The sequence below is a fragment of the Trichechus manatus genome, unplaced genomic scaffold (genome assembly GCF_000243295.1).
Source record: "Trichechus manatus latirostris isolate Lorelei unplaced genomic scaffold, TriManLat1.0 scaffold00021, whole genome shotgun sequence".
Lineage (NCBI taxonomy): Eukaryota > Metazoa > Chordata > Mammalia > Sirenia > Trichechidae > Trichechus > Trichechus manatus.
In genome coordinates, this window is record NW_004443957.1 from 16,343,063 (window position 1) to 16,365,680 (window position 22,618).

The 22,618-nt window shown below is 40.8% G+C and overlaps 1 protein-coding gene across 2 annotated transcripts; it reads right to left on the reverse strand.

Annotated features, from left to right (window-relative positions):
• Positions 1-131: 131 nt before the first annotated feature.
• On the reverse strand, positions 132-21,585 carry NPHS2 (NPHS2 stomatin family member, podocin). 2 transcript variants are annotated; one of them, XM_004372869.1, is made up of 8 exons: positions 21,295-21,585; positions 17,316-17,419; positions 11,720-11,792; positions 8,559-8,641; positions 6,016-6,219; positions 3,234-3,289; positions 1,832-1,910; positions 132-657 (listed from the first exon to the last, which is right to left on the reverse strand). In XM_004372869.1, the coding sequence occupies exons 1-8, from the start codon at positions 21,566-21,568 to the stop codon at positions 379-381; spliced, it is 1,152 nt and encodes a 383-aa protein (XP_004372926.1). In that variant the 5' UTR covers positions 21,569-21,585; the 3' UTR covers positions 132-378. The 2 variants fall into 2 exon arrangements, with proteins under 2 accessions (XP_004372926.1, XP_004372927.1); XM_004372870.1 differs by lacking the exon at positions 6,016-6,219 and having other exon boundaries at positions 21,295-21,581.
• Positions 21,586-22,618: the final 1,033 nt, after the last annotated feature.

The following is a 22,618-nucleotide window of genomic DNA, read 5'->3' on the forward strand; positions in this document are numbered from 1 at the left end:
CAGCAAAGACCTTGCCAAGGGGGCCAGGGGGCCAACAGGGAAAAGGACAATTGAGCTGCTTCTTCAGAAGTCAAATCTGTTAGTTTAGCCATGAACATTTTTACACACAACTCATACCTGTAAAAATATGCAGACTCAAAATTCTTTCCAAAATAGAATTCTGGCTAAGGATCTTTCCCATAGATACTCCACCTAAACTTATTATATGGCTTTTCTGTCATTACATCATTTCACTCTCTTCTCATGTGTTCCTGCATTGTGACTCCCATACGGTATTCCACATGGTAACCAAAGAAAGGGCAGGAAGTGAGGACAGAGTGCCTTACTCAGTGATGTGGCTTTTATATGAAAGGCCCTTTGACAGTCCTTAGGCCTTCCCTATAACATGGGAGAGTCTTTCTTTTTAGGATTCAGTGGCTCAACAGGTTTTGAAGGATTTGGAAGGGGGATGCTTCCTTGAGTTCTACTGCTGGGAGAACTCAGGCAATTTAGCAGGTCAAATGGCAGCGGTAAAACCACAGTGGAAGGTTTCTCTGTGGACAAAGACTGAAGGGTATGGAGGTATCGAAGCTGAACAGCAGCTGGGGTGCCTGATAGAATCTCAGCTGCCATCCTCAGGGATTCTGAGGCAGCCTTCTCCCCTTCTGCAGCGATCATCTAGAGAACAGATATGAAAAAAAAAAAAAAAAAAGATTTTTCTCCTTTGTTCCATCAAGCTTTTAATCACTATTTAGTGTGACTCAACAAACAAACACTAAGCATCTAGTATGCAGCACTGTTAAGCACAAGAGGTACAAGAAGAACAGACCCAATCTTTTTTCTCAAGGATTTCAATCGAGGGAGAGAGATTATACTATTAGTCATACTTTAAGGCAGATTTTGTTAAGGATCCTGACAAGTATAAATCAAGTGCTATGCATGTTATTAATTTTGTCTGCCATATAGAAAAAGGTCAGCCAGAATTTCAGGCAAAGGCATAGAATTGTGAAAGAGTGTCTACCAGCTTGAGCAAAATGCATGGATAAGCATTTCAGAAGAGAGAGCGTCAAGCTCATCACCCAAATGCCACCTTTAAGTGGGCAATAGGGACTAGGCTCAAAAGTCTAGAAGTAACTCCGCCCAGAGGACCACCTTCCTCTCCTCCCTCCTCCCGTTCCCCTTTCAATGACCCAAAGTTATAGACCCTCCTTATGTGGCTAGGGGTTGTTTCTTCACCTACTCTGTTCTTGGAGAGAAATCTGCCTCCCCTTCATTCCTTTCTTCCCTCTTTGCCACACTCCACCTTACCCATACCTCAAACCTCAGCTGATGTTCACAGCCAGATCTTTCTTACTGGCATGCCTGAATAGAGACTATGGGTAACACATTCTTCTCTTGACCCTGGCCTTGGAGGAGGACGTTGGAGCCCTAATCATGGTTGTCCTTCCAGAGGTTGCTAAGAGCTAGGGATATAGGTCTGGGTGTCATCAGTCTAGAGATGATTACCTAGGGAAAACACCCAAGTGAGAGAAGAAGAACGAAGAGCACAGTATGTCTGTAAGGAGAGAAAGTAAAGAAGACAGAGGTGGTCACTGTTATCCACTGCTTTAAAGAGGGGGTGTAACATGAAAAGATGTCTATGCATTAGTCAATTAGGAAGCTATCAACAAACTTTAAGAGAGCAATTTTAGTAGACTAGTGGGGGCACAAGCCAGAATTTTTTCAGCTGGCTGGCTGAACAGAAGTAAGGAAGCAAAGGGGACGTGTTCCCATGAGCAGGACTTCATATGGATCCTCTGTCTCCTCAAAGAGCCGTGTCGGTGGGAGAACTGAGTGCTCAGTGCTGGCTCACCCGCACTTTAGCCTGTCTTTGAGCTTCTGCTTCCACAGCCAGTGAGTGCTGAAGCCCAGCTGGCAGCCTCACATCCTTACTGAAAAAGGAAGAACACAGGCATATAGTGGTTTTTAGTAGCCAGTGCTTTCATACAGACTTGCAAACCTCTCTGCTGGTGTTTCATGATGAGTAGCAAATTCTGATTTAACAGAGTGTGCCATTCCTAGACCTCTAAGGTAGAAGGTACACAGAGAAGAGCATCTCAAGGGTAGGTGCCTCAAATGCCAATTTGTATTACATAGAGCTACCCAGAGCTGTGGTTCTCTCCTCACAAGCACAACAAATTTTGTGTTGATGGGTTGTGATGATTTTTCCCAGTTAAAGTTAAAGCTAAATACCAACTATTAAATTTAAATAATGACAAAACAGCTCTGAAGAGCTATACTATTAATAATAGCATAACAGGAACTCATCTAAGTTTATAGAAGTGAAGAATTGATTTTGAAAAGGGTAGAAGTGACCAAATAGAAACAATACTTAATGTATTGCATACAGATACAAACTTGTATTTATAGCCTGTATAACCATGAACAACGCATCCATGGAAAAACAGTTTGGCAGTTCCTCAAAAAGTTAAAGTTACCATATGATCCAGCAATCCCACTCCTAGGTATATGCACAAGAAAACTGAAAACATCTGTCCACACAAGAACTTCTACATGAATGTTCATAGCAGCATTATTCATAATAGCCCCAAACTGGAAACAACCCAAATGTACATCAACTGATGAACAGATTAACAAAATGTGGTATATCCATGCAGTCAAATATTATTCAAGCCATAAAAAGGAATGAAGTACTGATACATGCTACAACATGGAGGAACCCTGGAAACATTATGCTATGTGACAGAAGCCAGACACAAAAGGCCACATATTGTGTGATTCCATTTATATGAAATGTCCAGAATAGGCAACTCCAGAGAGACAGAAAATAGATTAGTGGTTGCCAGGGGCTTTGGATAGGGAAGAATGAGGAGTGACTGTTTAATGGGTACAGGGTTTCTTTTTAAGGTGATTAAAAATGTTCTAAAGTTGATTGTAGAGATGGTGGCACAACTAAAAACCACTGAGTTGTATACTTTAAAATGATGAAAATAGTGAATTTTATGTTATGTGAATTTTATCTCAATAAAAAAGCTTTTTTAATGCATTCAGAGAAAATCATGAAAGTAATGTTAACAGTGGTTATATTATGGCTATAAGATATTAGGTAATTTTCTTCTCTTTTTTCCAAATTTTTACTGATGTGGGTATTGTACTCATTCAATAAAAATAATTGTTAAAATAAAAATTATTTTAAATTCAACCAAAATACTTCCCCTTATCACGTTTTTCTTCTTGGTTAATTTCCTACCCACATTTCTGTTCTCTCCACTTTGATTCCCCAAATACAGGTAACTGAATCCAAGGCAACCTGCAGAAAAAAGAGTTCAGACGTCAGTGAGCACCTCCAGGAGGGAGTAATATATCCCTGTGCACTGATGGCCATTGTTATATTCTAAGAAAACATACTTCTGTTGAAAGGACATTACTCCCAGGTTTTGTTATGTTTAACTTCACAGTGCCTTGCAAAGAGTTGGTACTCAAAGATATCCATGTCCTAATCCCTGGAACCTGTGAATGTTACCTTAAATGGTCAAAGTAACTTGGCAGATGTGATTGAATTAATGGATCTTGAGATGCGGAGATTATTGTGGATATTCCAGGTGGGCCCGGAATGTAATCACAAGTGTCCTTATAAGACAGAGTCAAAGGGAGATTTGACTACAGAAGAGAAGAAGGCAATGTGATGACAGAAGCAGAGATAGAAGTGATGAGCTTTGAAGATGGAAGAAGGGGGCACAAGCCAAGGAATACAGGCAGCCACTAGAAGCTGAAAAAGGCAAGGAAGTGGATTCTCTTCTCTGAAGAAATCAGCCCTGCTGACACTTTGACTTGAGCCCGAAGAAACTGATTTTGGACTTCTGATCTCCAAAATTATCAGAGACTAATTTGTGTTGTTTTCAGCCACCAAGTGTGTGATAATTTGTGAGAACAGCAATGAGAAGGTAATACAGGTAATATGGATGGTGTATTTGTTAAGTCTCTTTTAAATGCACTTATTAGAGAACCAGAGTCTCTAGCCTCTCCTACAAATGGCAACGGGAGGGCAGTTTTTCATTTATAGGGTCCTTTCACTTCCTTATTGTTAGGTAGCATCAGATTTTCTGTTCTTCCAGTCCTTCCCACCCTTCATGATTGAATTTGGAAACAGGAGGGGAAGAAAATGAACTGTGGGTTCTGAGCTTCCTTTTTAACTTATTTTCTGACCATTTCTTAGTGGCTAGATAAATAGTAAGCTTAGTGCACTGAGAACCCTGAGAAAGGACTGACTAATCTGGGGGTTGGTGAGAGGACGGAATGTTCATAAAGATGTCACAGAGGAGGTAGCATCTTAAAGAACCCGTAAGATTTGCCGGTGGAGAAAAGGGAAGTATTCCATACAGAGGAAACAGCGTAAGGAGAGGCACAGAAGCAAAGAAGTGCCGAATGCTGGAGAAACGCTAAGTAGTCTGGAGTAGAAGATTCATTGGCAGTGAGGGTGAGTGGCAAGAGGTGAGGCTAGGACAGTTGAGCATTTATTCTTTATCCACAAAACATTATGTGCTTAGTGTGAGAAGCCCTGGGCCAGGTGCTGAGGACAAGTGATAAATAAAATATGACACCTGCTATTGCAGGGTTCATAATCTGGGAAGACAAATGTATAAATACCTAAATTATAATTCATTGTCACAAGGGAAAGCTTGCATGTCCTGCTCAGGAGTCTAGGCCTTATCCTTTCATGGGAAGGGACGAACAAGGGGGAGGATGGGGGCAGTGTGGAGTACACATAAGAGATATTCCAGAGCAGCAACTCCCTCTTCTAACTTCTTTTCTTTTCCAGCTTATGTTTTTTGTTGTTGTTTTTTTTCCTGATTTCGTCTCTTTTCCACTAGGATGCTAATCCCAGGTTTACCAGTAACAAGTTGGGGGAAGTCTCAAATATTTGGATACTTCATTTTCTCAGTTTGGGAACTGTTCAGGCTCCATGAGGCACAATTATTCTCAATGCCTTTGATTTCTTAGAGTCCCTCATTTGGGATCCTCTTTTCAGTTAGACATGACTCATAACCTCCTCACTCAACTCTGGACCAGGGTCTCCCCATAGCTTCAATGACAGGTTACATCCCTGGTGGTAATACCATTTGACTGGCCAGTTGTCCAGAACCCTGCTTTGTTCTCATCTCTCTTCTAATACCTTTTACGACCTTGTCTGGATAAGGAGCAGACTCTTACCCTGGCCATGGGTGCAGTGCTGAGCTTGCTGCCTGTGGGCTAGTGAGGCTGCTTGTGAGGCAGTTCTTACTTGTTTCCTCCGCTAATTCCAGATCAATTGAACCTAGACAATTGATTCGGTCACTAATCATGAAAGGGTTGTGACATCTTACCTCTTTTTATCTGAACATGTTATTTGAAACTAATCATTCTTTAACTTTTCACACACTATCCTTCCCGAAAGAAAGCTCCCACAAACCATGTCTTACTGTCTTTGTACACCACCAACCTCTCCTGTTCAGCCCCACCACCCCTGTCGACTCCCACTCCCAACACTCTGGGCTATGTGTGTGCTTACGATGAATCTAAAATCCCTGGAGTAGGCTTCAGAACAAACACTGTGGCAGTGAGTGACTGACCAGGGCCAGACTGGTGACTATGATTGACTCAGGGTCACTTTGACAACCACCCAGATTTGGTTGGGCACTTATTAGTACATAGGTAGTTTGTAAAATGTTTAGAGATACTGTTAACCACTAGCAACATAAGTTTTATTTATTATTAATTAATGCTACAGTGCTTTTCTCTCCCGATGATCTATGGAGTTCACCACACTGCTTTATGTTGTACCCCCATGTTCTCTGTTATTAGCTCCTATCAGAGCCCCTTTAACACTGCTGTTTGCTGACAAGTCTATCTCCCCTTACCTAGCTATAAGCTTCCCCTTAAAGGAAGACACCTTTAACAGTGAATGCCTGGCAGATGGAAGATTCAATAAATGGCCAGTGAACAAATGAATAAAAGAAAAGGAGGTATTTTGACATATTCTACTTCAAATCTAAGTACCTTTATATCTTGGGCAATGCTTTTTCTCTCTAGAAGAATTTCAGTGAGGGATCGATGTGCTAGGAGACGTTTCATGGTGGTCTGCACAAGGAATTGGACAACTTTGGACACATGAGCAAGACTGCTTAGCAGGAGAGAGGCGTTTTCCATTCGGTAGTAGCAAATGGCATCTATCTCCATTATAAACATGTCTTTGGTCACAACCTAGGCAGAAAAAAAGTTTAGATGACAGGCCTGGTTCTTGGGCTCCTTTCCCATGTGAGGATGTTGTTGTCCTTGTTGTTAGGTACTATCGAGTCTGTTCCAACTCATAGCGACCCTATGTACAACAGAACGAAACGTTGCCTGGTCATGAGGGCATGTGAAGATAGAGGAGCTAAACATATTCAAAGGGAATTTTCTCACAGTAAGATTATATAGCAAGCAAAGAAAAAAGAAAGAGCAATTGGCCCACCCTTTATTCAAAGTACACATTTTTTTAAAGCATGGAGCTTTTATTAACTATACTAAAGAACTTAAAATTTAAAGGAATCCTGTTGCAGATCCTTTTATAAAAGAAAAATCAGGAAAAAACTTGTTGTATGAAAAAATTCAGTTGACTCTATACCAGGTCTTTTTTTCCCTCCTTTTATTGTGCTTTAGATGAAGGTTGACAGGGCAAATTAGTTTCTCATTTAACAATTAATACACATATTGTTTTGTGACATTGGTTGCCAACCCCACGACGTGTCAACACTCTCCCCCTCTCAAACTTGGGGTCCCCATTGCCAGCTTTCCTGCCCCTTCCTGCCTTCTAATTCTTACCCCTGGGCTGGTGTGCCCATTTAGTCTTGTTTTGATTTATAGGCCTGTCTAACTTTTGGCTCCTTAGAAGCAAGGATGGCAAGACTATGACTCACATACTTTGGAAATGTTATCATGGGGGATCGGTCCCTGGAGAAGGATATCACGCTTGGTAAAGTAGAGGGTCAGTGAAAAAGAGGAAGACCCTCAACAAGATAGACTGACGCAGAAGCTGCAACAATGGGCTCAAGCATAACAACAATTGTGAGGATGGCAAAGGACCAGGCAGTGTTTCATTCTGTTGTACATAGGGTCACTATGAATTGGAAACAACACGATAGCACCTAATAACAACAACAATCTTTGGCTGAAGGGTGAGCCTCAGGAGTGACTTCAGTACTGGGTTAAAAGGGTGTCCAGAGGCCATACTCTTGGGGTTTCTCCAGTCTCTGTCAGGCCAGTAAGTCTTGTCTTTTTTTGTGAGTTAGAATTTTGTTCTACATTTTTCTCCAGCTCTGTCTGGGACCCTCTATTGTGATCACTGTCAGAACAGTCGGTGGTAGTAGCTGGGTACCATCTAGTTGTGCTGGACTCAGTCGCGTGGAAGCTGTAGTAGTTGTGGTCTATTAATCCTTTGGACTAATCTTTCCCTTGTATCTTTGGTTTTCTTCATTCTCCCTTGCTCTAGATGGGGTGGGACCAGTGGACTATCTTAGATGGCTGCTCACAAGCTTTTAAGACACCAGACGCTACTCACCAAAGTAGGAGGTAGAACATTTTCTTTATAAACTATGTTATGCCAGTTGAGCTAGATATCCCCTGAGACCATGAAACCCAGCTCTCAGCCCAGTAATTTAGTCCCTCAGGGAGTATGGATGTATCCATGAAGCTTCCATGACCTTGCCTTGTATACCAGGTCTTTTTTAAACTGATGCCAACAACAACAATAAAAATCTGCTAAAAGAGAAGCATATTCTGGGAAACAATCACTCTAACTTACTGCTCACTGGAGCATACACTAGAGAGCTGTTTAGCAACACACATAGAAAGCCCTAAAAAGATTCATGCTCTCAATATTTCCATTTTTAAACATTTATCAAAAGAAAATATTTTAAGGATTTACAAAGATTTAGTTACAAGGATGTTATTCACAGTTATTGTTTATTATAATTAGAAACTAGAAACAATCTTAACAATAGGGAATTAAGTAAATTATCATACATCCACATGATGAAATGCTATGTGGCCATTTAAAATAATGGAGTAGAAGCATAGCTAATATATGAAAAGATGATCACAATAGGTTGTTCAGTAAAAAAGGCATGTTACAAAATAGTATGTATGGTATGATATGTATACACCCATTTGTAAAAATAACCATGTACACAGAAAAATCCAAAAGGAAACACTCCAAAATATCAACAGCTGTTTTTGGGTAGTATGATTAAGGGTAAGTTTTATTTCTTCTTTTTAATTTTATATTCTAAAATAAGCCTATAATTTTATATAGTTTCTATTTACATTTCTATTAACCAAAAGAAAGAATGTGAAAGAACCTCTCAATAAAAATGGGAGACAACTTAGGAAAGGCTCATAAATCTAATCACTGATAGAAAAATCTCCAAATGTTATCTATACTTTTCGTATCTACTTTTGAGCATAAATAGTTATTTTGCCCTGGGCCAGAGCTGTTGGCTAGGCTTCAAAAATCAACAGGTATTAGGAAATGTAGAGAAAGAAAAATCCACCATTTGGCTTACCTCATGAAAGGGTATCTCCAAGGTTTGGAGACGAAGGTCAACCTTGTGGTATGTATCCAGGCAGGGCAGAAAGAAGAAAAGGCCTAGACGAGGGGATGGGGGGCAATGACAGGTGAATGTTTATCATGGAGACTTTCTGGAGTTGACATTTTCAGCAACAAGTTGATAATTACATTGTTTTTCTTAGCCTCAAACTACACACAGACCATTGGCAATCCCACCTCCACTCCCAGAGTGTGTTTGTTGTAGCCAAGGTTACCATATACAGGCAGTCCCTGGATTGCAAATGAGTTCCGTCCTAAGTCTGTCTTTAAGTCGAATTTGTATGTAACTCAGAACACTTAGGTACAGTTCATATCTAACGTAAGTCAAATGTTTTTCTTAGTATATAGTATATAGTGTACCTTTCTATGCATAAAAAACATTAAAGAAACACTTCCAAATATACAAAAACATCTGTGATGGTTAAGGTTGTATGTCAGCTTGGCTAGGCCATGATTCTTAGTGGCTTGGCAGTTAAGATGCAGTTTGGCAGTTATGTAATGATGTAATCACCTCCATGATGAGATATGATATAATCTAATCCTCTCCATGATGAGATCTGCTATGAGCAGCCAATCAGTTGAAAGGGAGTTTCCTTGGGGGTATGGCCTGCTTCTGATATAAATGGATTTTCTGGCAAAGCCCACTGGCTTTTGCTTGCTCTGGATCCTGCATCTGCCTCATCATCATCTGTTCTCTAATTCTTGGTACTTCAGCCAGCAGCCTGCTGTCTTACCTGCTGATCTTGGATTTGTCAGCCCCTGCAGCTACGTAGGTCAGGAGAAGCCTCCAGCCTGACACCTGACCCATGGACTTATGACTTTCCAGCCTGTACAACCGCATGAGCCATTTCCTTGATATAAATCTCTCTCTGGTTCTATGTATATATATGTGTATATATATATACACACACACACATACACATTGTTGTTAGATGTCATCGAGTCAGTTCCGACTTGTAGCGATCCTATGTATAACAGAATGAAACACTGCCTGGTCCTGCGTCATCCTCACAATTGTTGTTATGCTTGAGGCCGTTGTTGCAGCCACTGTGTCAATCCATCTCTGAGGGTCTTCCTCTTTTTCGCTGACCCTCTACTTTATGCTTCACTGGTTTTGCTTCTCTACAGAACCCAGCCTAAGACAACATCTTCAACATAATAATTCAGTAATAATAATAATGTTTTGATGCATGTTGCAAAGTATCACCTGTTTGTTATTATGAACCATTGTATATACCTCGAATTTTTAATCTAATAGGCTTTACGGGGGTTGGTTCGTAACTATGGGTTGTACATAAGTCAGATGTTCATAACTCAGGGACTGCCTGTAATTTGTTGTTCAATCTGGGACACTTTTGAGAGTTACAGCTTACTCTGGGACAACAGGTGTAAACAGGATTATCCCCAGCAAACTGGGGTCATCTTAGGCACACAGCTGACTCCTCCAGATCTCAAGTTACATATCTTGTCTCCTTCACTAGATCTAAGCTCCCTAGGTAGAGTGTCTTATGCACTATTGTTAGCTTCAGTACCTGATTTAGTGCCTTTTAGGCACTCTGTAATATTGTTGAATCACTACTGTATTCAGGTAACAAACTTTAGAGTCAGCAAACACCATGGCATATTTTTTAAAACTATGAGACCCAAAGATAATCAAATGGCAATATCATAATACCAACATTCTGACTGGCTAGTTAGTCTTCACCCACCCATCATAATGTACAGGGTCAATGTGCAAAAAATGTTTGTAGATTGATTTATTGAGATTTTCTGAGAGCCCACTGAACTCTGTGGGCTTCTGGGAAGAACCAAAGCTTCGTTGGAACCACACCACCTCACAGAGCCCAGGCTCTCTCTGAGGAACAGCCCAGCTACTAGCCCTTCTCGGCACCAATCCAGAAGGCTGCTGAAAACCAGGCCAGAGCCAGACAGTCCCTGTCCTATTGGGTCTGGTTCAACTTCTGTGTGGACCCATCTGTTGGTTTTGAATCCTCAAACTCTGATTTATATCTCCTGCTCTGGCTTCCATTCTCTACCTGTTTCTATAGGTTTGACTTGGAACTCAGATTTAGGCACATTTGGAATTGGGTCTTTCTCGTGCCTTCCTGCCTGGCTTGGATTTCCAAACTTCAACTACCTACTAGACTTTTCAGACTAGCCGTACCTCTGTCTGAAGCTCATAATCAGCTTGGACTTCTGAACACCAACTCCTGCAGATTTTAAGGTCACAGAGACCAGAGACCATGTCTCATTCGTCCATCTTCACATCCCTGGTAGTTAGCACAGTGTTTGAGACACTTAAATTTCATTAAGTGAATCCCAGTTTGCTACCTGGATGCTGAACTCTGCCCATCACCCATAGTTTGGCCTGTACCCTGGATTCTGAACTAGCTCATCTTTGTCTGAGAATCCACAGGAGTCTGACCATATACAATTTCTCAAACTAGTCCCTGGCCTACTTGCAACTCCAACCAGCCTGGCCCCAGCATGTGACCTCTCCACACCCACCCTCTGTCTTGGCCACCTGTGACCTGGCAGTAATACTCTCTGAAGAATTTGCTAATAACCTATGTTATAAGAAAAGATTCAAAAGTGCAGATCTCATGTGGTATATACATACAATGGAATATTATGCAGCTATAAATAGCAATGAAGTCCTGATACATACCACAACATGGATGAAGCTTAAAAACATTATGCTGAGTGAAATAAGTCAGTCACAAAAGGACAAATACTGTATGATCTCACTTACGTGAGCAAATATGTAGAAACCAAAGATTATTAATGATTACCACTGGTGGAATGGAGAAGGAAAGGGGAGTTTTTGTTTGGGGGGCATTGAGTTTATATTAATGGTGGTGGGCTATTTTGGAAAAGGATAGCAATAATGGTAGCACAACATGAAAAGTGTAATCAATGTCACTGAATTATAAATGTGGAGTTGTTGTTTTGGCAAATGTTTTGGTGTATATATTTTCACTACAATTAAAAAAAAGAAAAGAAAAAAGCAGATCTCATGAATCAAGTTAGTTCATGTAATCTGAGATCCATATTACAAATACATGCATGGAATAATGAAACTGGTAAGTCTATGGGGATAAAAAAGTTGTTTCTTACCAGGGCCTTTGGCTCTTCCAGGTAGCAGATGTCCTAGTCGGAATATAATCACTCTCTCATACTCCTGTACAACCTAAAGGGAAATGTAAGACTTTCAAATCACTCTCAGAATGAAATAAAGTCTTCAAAAGGCCTTGCCATGAGAATGATCCTAGGCATCAGAAATCTTTTGCTTTGAGAACCAAGAAAAAATTTCTGTTACTACTTAAGGTTCTAAAGCTACACTTAGAGAGTGACATTAGTGAAAATGATAGAGTAGGGAGAACCAAGGGTCCATCCCTCCATAGAAATACCAAAAATAAATAAATAAAAACTGTCAGAGTGAACTTTGTCAGAACTCTGAAAAATAGTCAAAGCTTCACAACAACGAAGAGAGCACTAAATCAATAAAAAGAAGATTTAAACATGGTAGGAGAGCTTTGTGGTATTTTTACTTAGCCTTGTGCCAGCACCCTCCCTTGCATGGCGTGGTCTTGAATATGGCAGCCTGCAATCCCAGGGTGAGTACCCAGTTCCAGAGAGAGCAGAGCAGACTCTGTTCCCAAGGAATTGTGTTTGTCTGTTTTGACCTGTGTGGAGGTTCTCTGGAGGACTGACTCAAGGTGCTTGCCTTTGTTTCACCGAGCTCGAAATTCTCTCAGGGCACAAATGTGGCTAAGTAGAGGGTGTTCCTTGAAAATATTGAAAGGAAAATGAACAAGCTGCTGCCACCTGTGGCAATACATTACAGTTGGGGAGAACAAGAAATACACCAAAATCTGAGAGCAAAAGCTGGGGAAAGAATTAGAGACTGCAATGCCCCACTTTCATTAATAGATAGCAACTATGCAGAGTATCAACAAGATACAAAAGACTTGAAAAACACTATAAGCCAACTAGACTTAACATTTACACAAAACTCCATGAACAACAGCAGAATACAAATTCTTCTCAAACATATGTGAAACATCCTCCAGACAGACCATATGCTAAGTCAAACCTCAGTAAAGTTAAAAGGATGGAAATCATACAAAGTATGTCCTCTGACCACAGTGAAATGAAATTAGAAATGACAGAGGAAAATTTGGGAAATGAATAAATATGTGGAAATTAAACAACACACTCTAAAGTAACCAGTGAGTCAAAGAAGAAATAATAAGGGAAATGAGAAAAAAACTTTAAGGTGAATTAAAATAGAAACACAAAATATCAAAAGTTATGAGATACAACTAAAGTGGTGCTTAGAGGAAAATTTATAGCTGTAAATACCTACAAGGGAAAAGAAGAATGATCTCAAATCAATAACTTAAACTTTCACTTTAAGACACTGGATAAAAAAGAGCACACTAAACTTAAATTGAACAGAAGGAAGGAAATAGTAAAGATTAGAGTTCAAATAAATGAAATCGAGAATAGAAAATCAAAAAGAACTAAAAGTTAGTTCTTTGAAAACATCAACAAAATTGAAAAATGTTCAGGCAGATTGACCAAAAGAAGAGAGAAAACTCAAATTATCAAAATCAGGAATGAAAGAAGTGACATCACTACTGACCTTACAGAAATAGAATAAATTATAAGAGAATACTATGAACAACAATATGTCAAAAAATTAGATAACTTAGATGAAATGGATGAACTTCTAGAAAGGTACAAATTACCAAAACTGACTCAAGAAGAAAAAGAAAAACTAAAAATATCTATAACAAGTAAAAGATTGAATTAGTAATTTTAAAACTTTCTACAAAGAAAAGGACCAGATGACTTCACTGGTCAATTCTACCAAATATTTAAAGAAGAAATAATACCAATTCTTCCAAAAAATAAAAGAGGAAAGATTTCTCAACTCAGTTTATAAGGCCAATACTACTCTGATGCCAAAACCAGACAAAGACATTATAAGAAAAGAAAAACTAAAGACCAATATCTCTTATGGATTCAGACTCATATATCCTAAACAAAATACTAGCAAACTTAATCCAGTAACAAAAAAAAAAAAAAAAAAAGGATTATGACCAAGAAGGATTTACTCCAGGAATACAAGGTTGGCTTAACATCCAAAAAATCAATTGACATAATACACCATTATCAATAAAATAAAGGTAAAAAAAGTCACAATATCATGTCAATATATGCAGAAAAGGCATTTGACAAAATCCAGCAGCCTTTCATAATAAAAACACTCACCAATGTAGGACTAGAAAGGAACATCCTCAACCTAATAAAGGGCATGTACTAAAAATTCACATAATTAATGCTGAATGACTGAATGCTTTCCCCTAAAGATCAGGAACAAGGCAAGGAAGGATGTCTGCTCTCACCACTCCTATTCATCATTGTGCTGGAAGTTCTAGTCAGGGCAATGAGGCCAGAAGAATAAATAAAAAGCAACCAGACTGGAAAGCAACAAAGAAAACTATATTTGCAGATGGAATGATCATGTACATACAAAAAACTAAGGAATCCACTTAGAAACTATTTGAACTAAAAAACAAGTTCAGCAAGGTTGCAGGGTACAAGATTAGTATAAAAAGTCTATTGTATTTAAAAAAAAAAAACTTAAAAAAATCTATTGTATTTCTATACACTAGTAATGAACAATACAAAAGTGAAATTAAGAAAACAATTCTGTTTACAATAGCATCAAAAAGAATAAAACATTTGTTAAAAAAATTTAAAAAAAGAAGAGTAAAATTTATACTCTGAAAACTACAACTCACTGAAAGAAATTAAAGACCAATATAAATGGAAATATATCCCATGTTCATTGTCAAGATGGCAAAAAAACAAAACAAAACCTGTTGCCGTCGAGTCAACTCCAACTCATAGTGACCCTAATAAGACAGGGTAGAACTGCCCCATAGGGTTTCCAAGGAGCAGCTGGTGGATTCAAACTGCCGACCTTTTTGGTTAGCAGCCGAGCTCTTAACCACTGCACCACCAGGGTTCGATTAAGGCAGTACACTCCAAATTGATCTACACATTCAATAGAATCCCTATCAAAATCCCAGCTGACTTCTTTCCAGAAACGGACAAGCTAATTCTAAAATTCATCTGGCAATTCAAGGGACCCAGAGTAGCCAAAACAATCTTGAAAAATATGAACAAAGTAGAAGCACTCCAACTTATCCATTTCCAAACTTACTACAAAGCTACAGCAATCAAGACTATGTCGTGCTGGTATAAGGACAGGCATATGGATCGATGGAACAGAATTGAAAATCCAGAAATAAATCCTATATTTATGGTTGATTGATTTTCAACAAGGGTGCAAAGATAATTCAATGGGCAAAGGATAATTTTCAACAAATGGTGCAAAAGCAATAGAATATCCACATGCAAAAGAATCAAATTAGATCCCTTTCTCATACTATACATATAAATCATTAATAGACCTAAATGTTAGAGCTAAAACTATAAAGCTCTTAGAAGGAAATACAGCAGTAAATTCCGTGATGTTGCATTAGGCAAAACCTTCTCAGATACAACACCAAAAAACAAGCGACAAAAGGAAAAATAGATAAACGGGACTTCATCAAAACTAAGAACTTTTGTGTTTCAGTAAACACCATCAAGAAAGTAAAAAGGCAACCCACAGAATCAGAGAAAATATTTGAAAATCATAAGTCTCATAAGGGATTGGTATCCAGAATATATAAAAAGCTTTATATCAATATTAAAAAGATAAGTAATCCAATTAAAAAATGGTCAAAGGATCTTAATAGAAATTTCTCCAAAGAAGATATACAAATGGTCAATAGGCACCTAAAAAGATGTTCAACACCATTAGCAAATCAAAACCACAATGAGATACCATTTCCCACTCACTAGGAAGGAGGCCTGGTGGTACAGTGGTTAAGGGCTCGGCTGTTAACCAAAATGTTAGCAGTTGGAATCCACCAGCCACTCCTTGGAAACCCTATGGGGCAGTTCTATTCTGTCCTGTAGGGTCGCTATGAGTCGGAATTGACTCGAAGGCAACAGGTTTGGTTTTTTGGGAGGATGGCTATGCTGAAAAACATAGCTAATAAGAAGTGTTGGTGAAGATGAAAAGAAATTGGAGCTCTCATACACTTCTGGTGGAAATGAAAAATGGAGCAGCCCCTTTGGAAAACATTCTGGCATTTCCTCAAAAGGTTACACATAGAGTTACCATATGATTCAAAAATTTTACTCCTAGGTATATAACTAAGAAAAATGAAAACATATGTCTACCCAAAAACTTGTACATGAATGTTCATAACAGCATTATTCCTAACAGCCAAAAACCAGACACAACTCAAGTGTCCATCAACAGATGAATGAATAAACAAAATGAATAAATACTATATAATATCATTCAGTCATAAAAAGTAATGAGGTACTGATACATGCCCTGACATAGATGAACCTTGAAAACATTACGCTAAGTGAAAAGAGCTAGTCATAAAAGGCCACATATTGTGTGATTCCATTTATATGAAATATCCAGAATAGGCAAATCCACAGAGACAGAAAGGAGATTAGTGGTTGCCAGGGGTTAAAGGAAGGGGGAGATGAGGAGTGAATGCTAGTGGGCAAAAGATTTCTTTTTGAGGTGATGAAAATGTTCTAAATTTATTGTAGAAATGGTTGCACAACTCTGTGAATATACTAAAAATCACTGAATGAATTATATCTCAATAAAGCTACTATTAACACACACATACACATGAAGAAAAAGAAGAGCCTGCCGTGAAGAGCAGAGTCAGCAATAGCCCCAGCTGTATCCATCATAGTGTTTCATTCAAAGACATGTTCTTCCCAGGAGCTCCAGCCAGTGACTGAGAAAGGCAGGAGGACTAGGGCCCTGGCCGTTGCTGACTATCCTGGGACTCCTCTATTAGGGAACTTTGCTCTGGAGTTCCCTTTTGCACAGGCTGAGACTTTCACTTTCTCCAAGCTGCACCAGTCTGAGGCTCTTTCTATCCAATCCTTCTTTCTCTTTCTCATTTCACAGGTGTCAAACCTGCATCAGTCTGAAGGCTTTCCCTGTCTACTCTGCTCCCTCTCTCAATCTTTCACAGACAACACCTCCCAATAAATTCCTGGCTCTTCTAATTCCGTCTTGGCTTGTGTCTCCCAAACTGACACATATCTTCATTCACTTCAGGAACAGGGATGTGTAACCACCTGGGCTAAAGATAACTGTCATTCATGGTCTATAGAAGCTGCCTCAGAAGTTTCCTGGAAAATGTCAGGAGTGGACATCATGATCCATGCTGGGCCAATCTTTGTATTAGAGGGTGCAGATGAACTAAATGTAACCCTTGCCCTCAAGGGGCTCTCACTCTGATGGAAGAGAGAGTCTGTGAACAAATATTATATATGTACTAAACACCAGAGCAAATGTAAAAGCCAGGTGACACAGAAGCACAGGGAAGGGAACGGCAGTCATGGGGGAGTCAACAAAAGTTTCATAGGCCAATGCATTTGAGCATGGTCTTGAAGGGGCAAGAGCTCTCCTGGAAAGCGGGTGGGGTGGTGTGGGCATTCCATGCAGAGCAGACAGCATACACGAAAACACAGAGGGGAGAGTGGGCATGGTGTGGTCAATGAGATGCATCAGGAAATGACTTCCTGAGTCCTCAAGGAATCTCACCTTTATGCAGAACCAGACAGAAAAAGGGAAGGTCACGATGATGAAGAGCAGGGATGTGATGACAAGAAGCCACTCACAGGCCCCTAAACCAGAGGACTTGGTACCTTTAAAGAAAAAAAAGAAAGCAAAAGAATAATTATATTAGAACTTTACAATATCCAATGACTACCCCTTGTTAGTCCAGCAAGTACTGGGGTCAGAGCAGCCTGGAGACTTTGCTGGAAATATTAGAAAGAATGGGATAACAGAGCAGTAAGAGTTTAGGGCCTCAGAGTTGTCTGTGGGCCTATGGAAGGTGGAACACGTTCATGGAAAGCTAGCAGGATACACTGGAACAAGCACAGAATCTAGGGTACAAGATCTGGGTTCCAGTTCTGGCTCTATCATTTACTGTCCAGGTGACCTTAATCAAGGCACATAACCTATTCAAACTTCTGTTTCGTCATCTATACAATGAGGATGATGATCACTATCTCACAGGGCTGGGATAAGGAAGACATGACATACGTATATACTGAAAAAGTGCTGAGCTGTGCTTTACGTGTCAGGCTTTGTTATTTGGAGTGATTTGGACCAGCTGTGTCCAGAAACTCATCTTCCCTGAAATAACTTTCTCATTCACTATCTGCCTCAATGTCTGGAATTACTGCATTAGAACCCTTTTTTGGGTTAAGGTGTTGATCTCCAGAGAGTCTTTACCTATCTGATAAGCCCATTAGTGTCTGTAAAAAAGTGATGCTGAGCATCCAGGTTGCTTGGGTGATAAATGAAGCTGTAGCAGGGAAAGTCAACCTCAAGAACACAAGCTCCCTGGGGGCTTGTATTGTTTGCATTGTGTCCCCAGGGCCTAGAATAGTGCCTGACACATAGTACATGCTCAATAAATATTTGTTTAATGGAGGAAGGAAGAAGGGACTGGATGATGAAAAATGATTTCAATGTAATAGTTATGGAAATCTGAAGAATTTTAATCTCCAGCTACTAGAAAACTGGCCAAAGGGATACTATTTGACAGTTTAAAAATCTCACGGAGGACTAGAAGTTAACTAAAGGTTAGGAAATGTTGAAAAGCCTATTTTTAAGAGACAGAAAGGAAGAGGATAACAAATTGGTAGGCTTAAAATTTAACTTTCATGAAAATAACTGAAAAGGTCATCACCAAACTGATGTGCAGATCACTTGAAGAGGGCAATCCACAGGTAAAGTGTTCTAAAATAATCACGCTCTGGTGTAGGGCCAGGCTGCACCAGCACAAAATGCCGTAGCATGACAGTTCTCAACGGGTGTTCCATGGAACACTAATCGCACAGGATGCTCCACAAAGGAAGAGTTCCCAGGGCAAATGAGTTTGAGAAATACTGTGTATCATATCCCACTCCAGGAGTTCCCCAATGTACATCAGCATATTGAAGTTATGAGAATTACTGCAATAAAGAATCATTCTTAACTTTGTTTAACCTAGTGTTTCCCAAACGTTTGACCATGCAATATTTTCTCCACGGAACCCACTGTTTATTTCTCATAAAGACAAATAACCTACTTAAGGAAATGCTGTTCTAGCAACATCATGTTAGTTTTTATAATATTTTTCCTTAAAGGCAAATGACTAACACTGTCATTGCCATTTTTAATTAGTTTATAAATACATTTCAGTTGCCAGCGTAGCCATGGCAAATAAAAAGAAAGAAATGAACATGCAGACAAAATTCCATTCTGTAAGAAAGGCCTCAAATTTCTTCACACAGTGGTTAGACATGTGAATAGAAAACTAATTTTTATACCTAAACCTAACCTGGAGTTTTACCCACAAAACATTATCTTCTTAGACTAAGATACTCAAATATCATATTTGTTTCATTTAAATGAATAGTGAAATATTAAACGTTAAGGCAGGAAGAGACTTTAGGTATGATATACAATTACATAGGTATTCTCAAATAATCATGCTCTGGTAGACTCAAGCTGCACCCAACATCTGGCTAAGGTGAAGCTTTTTGTCTCTCCCCAAGGGCCTTAATTATCTATCTCTTAAGTAGTAGCTATTAAGTAGCCTGGCTATGGGAGTGAGGTGCTAAGAGAGAAAGAAGAGGGGATGTGTTGCTGTGTCTTGTTCCTCTTCCTTCTGGGAGCCACAGAACCTCCTCAACAAGGGCTCTGCAGAGGCCAGCCACTTGATCTTTAGTGGGACTTCCCCACAGCTTAGGGTCTCCTTGAGTACTTCGTAGTTAAAGAGACTGAGGCCCACAAAGATGAAGCTACTTGCCCAAGGGCATAGCTAGTTAGTGGCAGTGCTTGCGATGTGGCCAGCAATCAGGGATGGCACCAGAGAAGGGAACCATGTGGGCTTGTCAGTCAGATGGTCTTGCTCTAGAATTATATCTTCTCCACTTCCTCTGCTTTAGGTCTTGGGCAAGTTAATTTCTCAGAGTATTTTCCTCATCTGAGATATGGAGATGATAAAATCTACCTCAGTGATTGGTGTGGAATTAAATAACTCAGTAAAGCTCCCAGTGTGTGCCTGGTACCTAGTAGGTGCTCCATAAATAGGAGCTCCCTTCTTTGACTCCTCAGCTGATAAGGTCTGACACACAGCACTAGAAGCCCTTTAACCTCAGCATTACTGTAGCATTACTGACTCAGTGGCAATGGGTTTGTTTTGTTTTGTTTTGAGCCCAATAACCATTTAATCACTAGAAGTTTCTGACTGATGAAAAGGCAACTCATTGGCTGCTAACCAAAATGCTGGGGGTTTGAGTCCACCCAGAGGTGCCTCAGAAGAAAAGCCTGTCAGTCTTTCAAAAAATCAGCCATACACAGGATTGCCATGATTCGGAATGGACTCCACAACACCTGGTTATTTTAACTACACACCAGCTGCAGGAATCTTTCTCAAATCGTAGCTTTCAATGATCCAGCATATACTGCATTGCTGATAACCAGAAGATGTTAAGTAAAATTTAATAGCCAGCAGAAAGCAATACAACACACTATTCCTTATATACTTCCCTTTTAACATCCCCTGTCCTACTACTAGAAATGCTGGTGGTGTAGTGGTTAAGAGTTTGGCTGCTAACCAAACGGTTGGCAGTTCTAATCCACCAGACGCTCCTTGGAAACCCTATGGGGCAGTTCTACTCTGTCCTATGGGGTCAGTATGAGTTGCAATCGACTCCAGGGCAACGTGTTTGTTTTGTTTTTGTTTTTTTGTTTGTATCCTACTACTTAAGGTGAAATAATTTTTCTTCCCTCCATTATAAAAAGGTCTAAGGACTGGAGGCAGGAAGAGTTGCTTCACTTACAGAAGCAAAAAAGATACCTTTCCTTGTGATCCCCTCCTTTGGTTTAACACTTTTTTTTTTTAGCTCACAAGGATTCTGCTATAATTGATCATGTTCTTCGCTCCAGGTCCTGAGCCAAGTGCTTATTTCATTTTGTCCTCACAACTAGCTTCTGAGGTACTTACTGTTATTATCCCCGTTTCATAGATGGTTAAGGTCCTTGCCTGTGACCGCAGGAATAGCAAGTGGCTGAGCTCACGTTTAAACTCAGGTCTGACAGTCTGGAGCCCAAGCTCTTTCCTACTTGGCTCTGCTGCCTCTGCTTTTTAGGACTGACGATCCCATAGAAAATTTAAAATGCTTTTTCTAGGTAAGATTGACGAGGAAAATAAGCCACATAGTCGCCCAGGACCGCCAGCTCATGCATGTCTTTACTTAAATTAGGTGCCCATATGTCCTTCTCTGGCCACAAAAACCAACTGCATGGTTTCTGTGCTATGTTGACTGGTCGTTAATCCAGACGACACTCCCTCCCACCTTCCTCCCATGGCTGGCTGCTGAGGCCAAGTGTATTTAGCTTGTATTTCTTTTGATGCACTTTGGTCCCCATCACTGGGTGGTCAGTGGATCCCTAACTCAGCCTTTCATTTCCTGGAAACCCAAGCGTCAGGCCTCCCCGGTTCCCGATCTGCCCACTGTACCTTCCTCCGGCCGCTCGCTCTCCAGCAGTGCCACCACCTCGGTGCCCTCTTCGCCGGAGCCCCGGACCTCATCCACGTCCACCACCGTGGCGGCTGGCGCTCGGGGCTCCCCGGGGCTCCGCGCCCGCCCAGAGCCCCGTCGCTCGGGCGGAGCATCGCTGCGCCCGCGGCTCCCGCGGCCCCTCTCTGCTTTCCTCCTCTTGTTCTCCTTGTGGAGGGACCCGCCGCTTCTCCCGTGGGCCTCGCTGGAGGAGCTCCGAGCCCTCTTCTCCATCCCCCGAGCTGCGGGCGGCGCGAACGCAAGGTAGGCACGGGGCTGCCCGGGCGCCTATAAGACTGTCGAGCGGGCGGCGAGGAGGGGGCGGGGGCGGCGAGGAGGGGGCGGGGGCGGCGACGGGGGCGGTCCTCGGGAACGTGCTCGAGCGCTGCGCTCTGCTCCAGGCAAGACGGTACAGCTGTTAGAGGCGGGGAGACGGGCCGCTGACCCCAAGACTGGACGCAACGTTCATGTGAGAGCCCGTGGGCCAAGTCATGGGGTTTAAAAGTTTGTTTCTATAAATTTAAAGAGTTGAGCTGTACCGAAGATTCAGCTATCTGAAATACCAAGGAGGCCACCGCTGAAGGTGTGATGGCTCTTTGCATTATTTGTGAATGTGGTCCTAGTGTAATGCCAGAGAGCAAAAGAGGATACCAAAGGTCATCGAATTAGGGTGACTTAAGGTAAAATTAAGGAGCCCTGGTGACGCAGTGGTTAAGCGCTTGGCTGCTTAACCAAAATGACGGTGATCTGAACCTACCACTTGCAGTTGCTAGGTGGGAGAAAGATGTGGCAGTCTGCTTCCGTAAAGATTACAGCCTGGGAAACTCCATGGGGCAGTTCTACTCTGTCCTGTACAGTCGCTGTGAGTCGGAATCCACTCCATGGCAGTGGGTTTGGGCTTTGGGGTTAATGTAAACTTAAAAATTCTTCCCAAACCCTTAGTCTTCCCAAGGGTGCCTTTTCCACTCCTCTCAGAGTCTTATTTTATATCCCGACCCTAGTCTTTCTGCAAAAGCCATAACCGGTAATGGTAATGGTGTTGGCGGACTTCCTTCTGGGAGTGTTTACATTTTGAAAGAGGAGAAGGAACACTCTTTTGGACCTCTCTCCTCTCTCTCCCCCACCCCTTTATTATTTAGATTTAGAGAGATTTCTTGCAGGAGAAAAAGCAGTGAGAAAAGGCTCTACTGTGTGTTAGGGCCTGTACTGGATGTCTGTCCTCAATCTTCTTTGCTGTGGGACCACTGACAAGTTATTTAATTGTAACTTCATTTTCTTTATCCA

Excerpts from the sequence above, each read along its gene's own strand:
- NPHS2 (XM_004372869.1), bottom strand. The coding sequence starts at position 21,568 with ATGGAGAAGAGGGCTCGGAGCTCCTCCAGCGAGGCCCACGGGAGAAGC. Across the intron at positions 17,420-21,294 it reads GAGCGAGCGGCCGGAGGAAG|GTACCAAGTCCTCTGGTTTA; the intron begins GTACAGTGGGCA and ends TTTTCTTTAAAG. Across the intron at positions 1,911-3,233 it reads AAAGTGGAGAGAACAGAAAT|TAAGGATGTGAGGCTGCCAG; the intron begins GTGGGTAGGAAA and ends TTCCTTTTTCAG.